General features: G+C 34.3%; 1 protein-coding gene across 1 annotated transcript in view; it reads left to right on the top strand.

Moving 5' to 3' along the window:
* The first annotated feature begins 1,418 nt into the window (after positions 1-1,418).
* Positions 1,419-10,753, top strand: part of LOC144440444 (uncharacterized) — a 74,888-nt gene continuing 65,553 nt past the window's right edge. Inside the window, exon 1 of the mRNA XM_078129813.1 lies at positions 1,419-3,848. Coding sequence (XP_077985939.1) covers positions 1,419-3,848 — 2,430 coding nt within the window. The remainder of the gene's footprint in view (positions 3,849-10,753) is intronic.

Genomic DNA, 10,753 nt, shown 5'->3' with positions numbered 1-10,753 from the left:
GTTTGCCTTGAGATTGGTACACATACACATCCATCTTGGGTCTTGCTATTCATCGTGGGTCTTGGTAATTAATCTTGGGTCTTGCTATTCATCTCGGGTGTTCCATATGAAAGTGAATTAAAACAAAATAGTTTAGCAATTTATATATAGCACTCATTGATATTGTAATGTATACTAATTTTGCTACACGCTGCAGTCGTGATAGGTAAAGCAAATGTTTTTAACTTCTAATGTTCCAATGTGTAATAGTAATTAATATCAGGTAAAATAACTTAAAAAGACAGTTATTAACTTACGTTTGCCTTGAGATTGGTAATCATATCCATCCATCTTGGGTCTTCCTATTCTCCTTGGGTCTTGGTAATTAATCTTCGGTCTTGCTATTCATCTCGGGTGTTCCATATGAAAGTGAATTAAAACAAAATAGTTTAGCAATTTATGTTATCAATATGATATTGTAATGTATTCTAATGTTGCTACACGCTGCAGTCGTGACAGGTAAAGCAAATGTTTCTAACTTCTAATGTTCCAATGTGTAATAGTAATTAATATCAGGTAAAATCACTTTATGAGACAATTATTAACTTACGTTTGCCTTGAGATTGGTACACATATCCATCCATCTTGGGTCTTGCTATTCATCGTGGGTCTTGGTAATTAATCTTGGGTCTTGCTATTCATCTCGGGTGTTCCATATGAAAGTGAATTAAAACAAAATAGTTTAGCAATTTATATATAGCACTCATTGATATTGTAATGTATACTAATTTTGCTACACGCTGCAGTCGTGATAGGTGAAGCAAATGTTTTTAACTTCTAATGTTCCAATGTGTAATAGTAATTAATATCAGGTAAAATCACTTTATGAGACAATTATTAACTTACGTTTGCCTTGAGATTGGTACACATATCCATCCATCTTGGGTCTTGCTATTCATCGTGGGTCTTGGTAATTGATCTTGGGTCTTGCTATTCATCTCGGGTGTTCCTTATGAAAGTGAATTAAAACAAAATAGTTTAGCAATTTATATATAGCACTCATTGATATTGTAATGTATACTAATTTTACTACACGCTGCAGTCGTGATAGGTAAAGCAAATGTTTCTAACTTCTAATGTTCCAATTTGTAATAGTAATTAATATCAGGTAAAATCACTTTATGAGACAATTATTAACTTACGTCTGCCTTGAGATTGGTAAACACATCCATCCATCTTGGGTTTTGCTATTCATCTTGGGTCTTGGTAATTAATCTTGGGTCTTGCTATTCATCTCGGGTGTTCCATATGAAAGTGAATTAAACAAAATAGTTTAGCAATTTATATATAGCATTCATTGATATTGTAATGTATTCTAATGTTGCTACACGCTGCAGTCGTGAGAGGTAAAGCAAATGTTTCTAACTTCTAATGTTCCAATGTGTAATAGTAATTTACAGGAGTTTTGTTCTATGCTGGAAAGTTATGCTGCATTCACTGGTCATCTGTACATTGCTGGTGACATCAATTTACACCTTGAAAACATCAATGACTCAAATACTCGTAAGTTCAAAGATCTTATGGATGGAATTGGCCTGAAACAATGGATAGACTATCCGACCCATGTCAAAGGTCATACATTGGACGTCATCCTGTCAAACTCTACTGCAAACATCAATTCTACAATGGTTGATAGTGTACAGATATCAGATCACTTTCCGGTACATGCGAGAATGGTATTCCAAAAACCACCTTTACTTCGACGTCAAATAGTTTATCGGCACTTGAAGTCCCTCCCTGTAAATGAGTTCATAGAAGATCTGAAATTAATGCCTGACTTATCCATACAACAAACAGATGTAGAAACAGTGGTCACGACCTTTAACTCCTATCTGTCCAATCTCCTGGATAAATATGCTCCCCTAAAGAGTCGCACTATTGTCATTCGTCCGAACACAAAATGGTACACCACGGACATCAATGATGCAAAAAAGCGAAGAAGACATGCTGAACAGAAATGGCGTAAAACAAAACTTGAAGTCCATCACCAGATCTACATTGAAGAAAGTCGCAAAGTAGGACAACTCATTCGTCAATCCAAAAAATCATACTATACTTCACTAGTGGAAGACAACAGCAATGACCAAAAAGCTCTGTTCAAAATCTTTTCCACACTTTCAGGATCTTCAAAGCATAACAGTAGTCTACCGAGTCATGACTCACCACAAGAACTCGCTGAACAATTTAGTGCTTACTTTATCGACAAAATTGCAGATATACGCCGTAACTTGAATTCATTTGATTTTGGTGAAACCCGGGCTACATTTAACATCACGACCAATGCAACCTCCACATTCAACGAATTCCAACTTTTCAGCCCAGATCATGTACACAAGATCATAACCAAATCGCCGTCTAAGTCCTGCAGTATTGATCCTATCCCAACATCTTTGTTCAAGAAATGTATCACAGAACTGGTACCGATTCTTACAGAAATCATAAATTCTTCTCTCCAGCAAGGCATTGTTCCTGATTCATTCAAATCGGCTGTCGTCACACCATTACTGAAGAAATCATCGCTTGATTGTAATAACTTGAAAAACTACCGTCCAGTATCTAATTTACCATTCTTCTCCAAGATACTTGAAAAGGTTGTCGCAGCACAGTTAAATGCATACCTCTCAGACAATGCCTTGTGTGAACAATTCCAGTCCGCTTATAGAAAATACCACAGCACCGAAACAGCGTTACTCAAAGTCCATGATGATATCTGCACTTCACTTGATGCCGGCAAGAGTGTTTTGCTTGTCCTCCTCGATCTATCGGCGGCCTTTGACACTATCGACCATGATATCCTACTATCACGATTATCTGACATCGGCATCAAAGGTACCCCCCTGAACTGGTTTGCATCATACCTCTCCAATCGTCAGCAATCTGTTCTAATTAAGGATACTGTCTCTACCCCAACTCTTCTTCAATCAGGTGTTCCACAGGGCTCGGTACTTGGTCCTCTACTCTTTTGCATTTACATCTCCCCACTTGGTCAGTTAATTCGGCAGCATAATCTTAACTTCCACCTATACGCAGATGACAGTCAACTCTACAATGCTCTTACTCCATCAGACATCTCTCTATCGGTTAGAAACACGGAAGCTGCTGCTAATGACATCAAGACGTGGATGACCAAGAATAAGCTCAAACTCAACGACGACAAAACTGAAGTCTTACTCATTACATCGAAAATCAGTCGACCTCAAAGTCCAACTATTAATAACATTCATATTGGCGAAAGTACAATTCAACCAGCAGAAACAGCTCGTAATATTGGTGTAACTTTCGATTCTCATCACACGTTAAAAAAGCACATATCCACAACATGTCAATCAATCTACCATTATCTCAGGAAAATTGGCTATATCCGTCCCTACCTCTCCAAATCTACTTGTCAGAAACTCGTCCAGGCATTAATATCAAGCAAACTTGACAATGGTAATGCCCTACTCTATGGCTTACCCAACGATCATATCAAACCACTCCAACATGTTCAAAACGCTGCAGCAAAAATCATCATGCGAGCCAGGAAATATGATCATGTAACACCACTCCTAAAGGAACTACACTGGCTACCAGTTCAGGACAGAATAAAGTTCAAACTTTTGCTCATGACATACAAGTCCCTCAATGGACTCGCTCCAAGATACTTATCAGACCTTCTTCACTGGAAAACAGCTACGAGAACACTGCGATCAACAAATAAACATCTCCTATATGTACCTAAGTACAAGCTGGAATCTTATGGAGGAAGATCGTTTTCTTCTGCTGCGCCTCGTCTGTGGAATGAACTACCAATTGAAATTCGCGAACAAGTTACAATTAGCACATTTAAAAAACACTTAAAGACTTACCTGTTTTCTAAAACATTTTGACTGTACAGCGCCTTTGAACTCTTGTCATAGTGGAATTGGCGCTATATAAATTGCATCGATTGATTGATTGATAGTAATTAATATCAGGTAAAACAACTTAAAAAGACAGTTATTAACTTACGTTTGCCTTGAGATTGGTAAACATATCCATCCATCTTGGGTCTTCCTATTCTCCTTGGGTCTTGGTACTTAATCTTCGGTCTTGCTATTCATCTCGGGTGTTCCATATGAAAGTGAATTAAAACAAAATAGTTTAGCAATTTATGTTATCAATATGATATTGTAATGTATTCTAATGTTGCTACACGCTGCAGTCGTGACAGGTAAAGCAAATGTTTCTAACTTCTAATGTTCCAATGTGTAATAGTAATTAATATCAGGTAAAATCACTTTATGAGACAATTATTAACTTACGTTTGCCTTGAGATTGGTACACATATCCATCCATCTTGGGTCTTGCTATTCATCGTGGGTCTTGGTAATTGATCTTGGGTCTTGCTATTCATCTCGGGTGTTCCATATGAAAGTGAATTAAAACAAAATAGTTTAGCAATTTATATATAGCACTCATTGATATTGTAATGTATACTAATTTTACTACACGCTGCAGTCGTGATAGGTAAAGCAAATGTTTCTAACTTCTAATGTTCCAATGTGTAATAGTAATTAATATCCGGTAAAATCACTTTATGAGACAATTATTAACTTACGTCTGCCTTGAGATTGGTAAACACATCCATCCATCTTGGATCTTGCTATTCATCTTGGGTCTTGGTAATTAATCTTGGGTCTTGCTATTCATCTCGGGTGTTCCATATGAAAGTGAATTAAACAAAATAGTTTAGCAATTTATATATAGCATTCATTGATATTGTAATGTATTCTAATGTTCCTACACGCTGCAGTCGTGATAGGTAAAGCAAATGTTTCTAACTTCTAATGTTCCAATGTGTAATAGTAATTAATATCAGGTAAAATAACTTAAAAAGACAGTTATTAACTTACGTTTGCCTTGAGATTGGTAAACATATCCATCCATCTTGGGTCTTCCTATTCTCCTTGGGTCTTGGTACTTAATCTTCGGTCTTGCTATTCATCTCGGGTGTTCCATATGAAAGTGAATTAAAACAAAATAGTTTAGCAATTTATGTTATCAATATGATATTGTAATGTATTCTAATGTTGCTACACGCTGCAGTCGTGACAGGTAAAGCAAATGTTTCTAACTTCTAATGTTCCAATGTGTAATAGTAATTAATATCAGGTAAAATCACTTTATGAGACAATTATTAACTTACGTTTGCCTTGAGATTGGTACACATATCCATCCATCTTGGGTCTTGCTATTCATCGTTGGTCTTGGTAATTAATCTTGGGTCTTGCTATTCATCTCGGGTGTTCCATATGAAAGTGAATTAAAACAAAATAGTTTACCAATTTATATATAGCACTCATTGATATTGTAATGTATACTAATTTTGCTACACGCTGCAGTCGTGATAGGTAAAGTAAATGTTTTTAACTTCTAATGTTCCAATGTGTAATAGTAATTAATATCAGGTAAAATCACTTTATGAGACAATTATTAACTTACGTTTGCCTTGAGATTGGTACACATATCCATCCATCTTGGGTCTTGCTATTCATCGTGGGTCTTGGTAATTGATCTTGGGTCTTGCTATTCATCTCGGGTGTTCCATATGAAAGTGAATTAAAACAAAATAGTTTAGCAATTTATATATAGCACTCATTGATATTGTAATGTATACTAATTTTACTACACGCTGCAGTCGTGATAGGTAAAGCAAATGTTTCTAACTTCTAATGTTCCAATGTGTAATAGTAATTAATATCAGGTAAAATCACTTTATGAGACAATTATTAACTTACGTCTGCCTTGAGATTGGTAAACACATCCATCCATCTTGGGTTTTGCTATTCATCTTGGGTCTTGGTAATTAATCTTGGGTCTTGCTATTCATCTCGGGTGTTCCATATGAAAGTGAATTAAACAAAATAGTTTAGCAATTTATATATAGCATTCATTGATATTGTAATGTATTCTAATGTTGCTACACGCTGCAGTCGTGAGAGGTAAAGCAAATGTTTCTAACTTCTAATGTTCCAATGAGTAATAGTAATAAATATAAGGTAAAATCACTTAAAAAGACAATCATTAACTTACGTTTGCCTTGAGATTGGTAAACATATCCATCCATCTTGGGTCTTCCTATTCTTCTTGGGTCTTGGTAATTAATCTTGGGTCTTGCTATTCATCTCGGGTGTTCCATATGAAAGTGAATTAAAACAAAATAGTTTAGCAATTTATGTTATCAATATGATATTGTAATGTATTCTAATGTTGCTACACGCTGCAGTCGTGATAGGTAAAGCAAATGTTTCTAACTTCTAATTTTCCAATGTGTAATAGTAATTAATATCAGGTAAAATCACTTAAAAAGACAGTTATTAACTTACGTTTGCCTTGAGATTGGTAAACACATCCATCCATCATGGGTCTTCCTGTTCATCTTGGGTCTTGGTAATTAATCTTGGGTCTTGCTATTCATCTCGGATGTTCCATATGAAAGTGAATTAAAACAAAATAGTTTAGCAATTTATATATAGCACTCATTCATATTGTAATGTATACTAATTTTGCTACACGCTGCAGTCGTGATAGGTAAAGCAAATGTTTTTAACTTCTAATGTTCCAATGTGTAATAGTAATTAATATCAGGTAAAATCACTTAAAAAGACAGTTATTAACTTACGTTTGCCTTGAGATTGGTAAACATATCCATCCATCTTGGGTCTTCCTATTCTCCTTGGGTCTTGGTAATTAATCTTCGGTCTTGCTATTCATCTCGGGTGTTCCATATGAAAGTGAATTAAAACAAAATAGTTTAGCAATTTATGTTATCAATATGATATTGTAATGTATTCTAATGTTGCTAAACGCTGCAGTCGTGACAGGTAAAGCAAATGTTTCTAAATTCTAATGTTCCAATGTGTAATAGTAATTAATATCAGGTAAAATCACTTTATGAGACAATTATTAACTTACGTTTGCCTTGAGATTGGTACACATATCCATCCATCTTGGATCTTGCTATTCATCTTGGGTCTTGGTAATTAATCTTGGGTCTTGCTATTCATCTCGGGTGTTCCATATGAAAGTGAATTAAACAAAATAGTTTAGCAATTTATATATAGCATTCATTGATATTGTAATGTATTCTAATGTTCCTACACGCTGCATTCGTGATAGGTAAAGCAAATGTTTCTAACTTCTAATGTTCCAATGCGTAATAGTAATTACTATCAGGTAAAATAAATTAAAAAGACAGTTATTAACTTACGTTTGCCTTGAGATTGGTACACATATCCATCCATCTTGGGTCTTGCTATTCATCGTGGGTCTTGGTAATTAATCTTGGGTCTTGCTATTCATCTCGGGTGTTCCATATGAAAGTGAATTAAAACAAAATAGTTTAGCAATTTATATATAGCACTCATTGATATTGTAATGTATACTAATTTTGCTACACGCTCCAGTCGTGATAGGTAAAGCAAATGTTTTTAACTTCTAATGTTCCAATGTGTAATAGTAATTAATATCAGGTAAAATCACTTTATGAGACAATTATTAACTTACGTCTGCCTTGAGATTGGTAAACACATCCATCCATCTTGGGTCTTGCTATTCATCTTGGGTCTTGGTAATTAATCTTGGGTCTTGCTATTCATCTCGGGTGTTCCATATGAAAGAGAATTAAACAAAATAGTTTAGCAATTTATATATAGCATTCATTGATATTGTAATGTATTATAATGTTCCTACACGCTGCAGTCGTGATAGGTAAAGCAAATGTTTCTAACTTCTAATGTTCCAATGTGTAATAATAATTAATATCAGGTAAAATCACTTAAAAAGACAGTTATTAACTTACGTTTGCCTTGAGATTGGTAAACACATCCATCCATCATGGGTCTTCCTTTTCATCTTGGGTCTTGGTAATTAATCTTGGGTCTTGCTATTCATCTCGGGTGTTCCATATGAAAGTGAATTAAAACAAAATAGTTTAGCAATTTATGTTATCAATATGATATTGTAATGTATTCTAATGTTCCTACACGCTGCAGTCGTGATAGGTAAAGCAAATGTTTCTAACTTCTAATGTTCCAATGTGTAATAGTAATTAATATCAGGTAAAATCACTTTATGAGACAATTATTAACTTACGTCTGCCTTGAGATTGGTAAACACATTCATCCATCTTGGGTCTTGCTATTCATCTTGGGTCTTGGTAATTAATCTTGGGTCTTGCTATTATCTCGGGTGTTCCATATGAAAGTGAATTAAACAAAATAGTTTAGCAATTTATATATAGCATTCATTGATATTGTAATGTATTCTAATGTTCCTACACGCTGCAGTCGTGAGAGGTAAAGCAAATGTTTCTAACTTCTAATGTTCCAATGTGTAATAGTAATAAATATCAGGTAAAATCACTTAAAAAGACAATCATTAACTTACGTTTGCCTTGAGATTGGTAAACATATCCATCCATCTTGGGTCTTCCTATTCTTCTTGGGTCTTGGTAATTAATCTTGGGTCTTACTATTCATCTCGGATGTTCCATATGAAAGTGAATTAAAACAAAATAGTTTAGCAATTTATGTTATCAATATGATATTGTAATGTATTCTAATGTTCCTACACGCTGCAGTCGTGATAGGTAAAGCAAATGTTTCTAACTTCTAATGTTCCAATGTGTAATAGTAATTAATATCAGGTAAAATCACTTTATGAGACAATTATTAACTTACGTCTGCCTTGAGATTGGTAAACACATTCATCCATCTTGGGTCTTGCTATTCATCTTGGGTCTTGGTAATTAATCTTGGGTCTTGCTATTATCTCGGGTGTTCCATATGAAAGTGAATTAAACAAAATAGTTTAGCAATTTATATATAGCATTCATTGATATTGTAATGTGTTCTAATGTTCCTACACGCTGCAGTCGTGAGAGGTAAAGCAAATGTTTCTAACTTCTAATGTTCCAATGTGTAATAGTAATAAATATCAGGTAAAATCACTTAAAAAGACAATCATTAACTTACGTTTGCCTTGAGATTGGTAAACATATCCATCCATCTTGGGTCTTCCTATTCTTCTTGGGTCTTGGTAATTAATCTTGGGTCTTACTATTCATCTCGGATGTTCCATATGAAAGTGAATTAAAACAAAATAGTTTAGCAATTTATATATAGCACTCATTGATATTGTAATGTATACTAATTTTGCTACACGCTGCAGTCGTGATAGGTAAAGCAAATGTTTCTAACTTCTAATGTTCCAATGTGTAATAGTAATTAATATCAGATAAAATCACTTTATGAGACAATTATTAACTTACGTCTGCCTTGAGATTGGTAAACACATCCATCCATCTTGGGTCTTCCTTTTCATCTTGGGTCTTGGTAATTAATCTTGGGTCTTGCTATTCATCTCGGGTGTTCCATATGAAAGTGAATTAAACAAAATAGTTTAGCAATTTATATATAGCATTCATTGATATTGTAATGTATTATAATGTTCCTACACGCTGCAGTCGTGATAGGTAAAGCAAATGTTTCTAACTTCTAATGTTCCAATGTGTAATAATAATTAATATCAGGTAAAATCACTTAAAAAGACAATTATTAACTTACGTTTGCCTTGAGATTGGTAAACACAGCCATCCATCATGGGTCTTCCTTTTCATCTTGGGTCTTGGTAATTAATCTTGGGTCTTGCTATTCATCTCGGGTGTTCCATATGAAAGTGAATTAAAACAAAATAGTTTAGCAATTTATGTTATCAATATTATATTGTAATGTATTCTAATGGTGCTACACGCTGCAGTCGTGATAGGTAAAGCAAATGTTTCTAACTTCTAATGTTCCAATGTGTAATAGTAATTAATATCAGGTAAAATCACTTTATGAGACAATTATTAACTTACGTCTGCCTTGAGATTGGTAAACACATCCATCCATCTTGGGTCTTGCTATTCATCTTGGGTCTTGGTAATTAATCTTGGGTCTTGCTATTCATCTCGGGTGTTCCATATGAAAGTGAATTAAACAAAATAGTTTAGCAATTTATATATAGCATTCATTGATATTGTAATGTATTCTAATGTTCCTACACGCTGCAGTCATGAGAGGTAAAGCAAATGTTTCTAACTTCTAATGTTCCAATGTGTAATAGTAATAAATATCAGGTAAAATCACTTTATGAGACAATTATTAACTTACGTTTGCCTTGAGATTGGTAAACATATCCATCCATCTTGGGTCTTGCTATTCATCTTGGGTCTTGGTAATTAATCTTGGGTCTTGCTATTCATCTCGGGTGTTCCATATGAAAGTGAAGTAAAACAAAATAGTTTAGCAATTTATGTTATCAATATGATATTGTAATGTATTCTAATGTTGCTACACGCTGCAGTCGTGACAGGTAAAGCAAATGTTTCTAACTTCTAATGTTCCAATGTGTAATAGTAATTAATATCAGGTAAAATCACTTTATGAGACAATTATTAACTTACGTCTGCCTTGAGATTGGTAAACACATCCATCCATCTTGGGTCTTGCTATTCATCTTGGGTCTTGGTAATTAATCTTGGGTCTTGCTATTCATCTCGGGTGTTCCATATGAAAGTGAATTAAACAAAATAGTTTAGCAATTTATATATAGCATTCATTGATATTGTAATGTATTATAATGTTCCTACACGCTGCAGTCGTGACAGGTAAAGCAAATGTTTCTAACTTCTAGTGTTCCAATGTGTAAT

Source organism: Glandiceps talaboti, chromosome 9 (genome assembly GCF_964340395.1).
Source record: "Glandiceps talaboti chromosome 9, keGlaTala1.1, whole genome shotgun sequence".
Classification (NCBI taxonomy): domain Eukaryota; kingdom Metazoa; phylum Hemichordata; class Enteropneusta; family Spengelidae; genus Glandiceps; species Glandiceps talaboti.
Note: the sequence above shows the minus strand (reverse complement) of the source record. Positions and strands in the feature narration are given on the sequence as shown.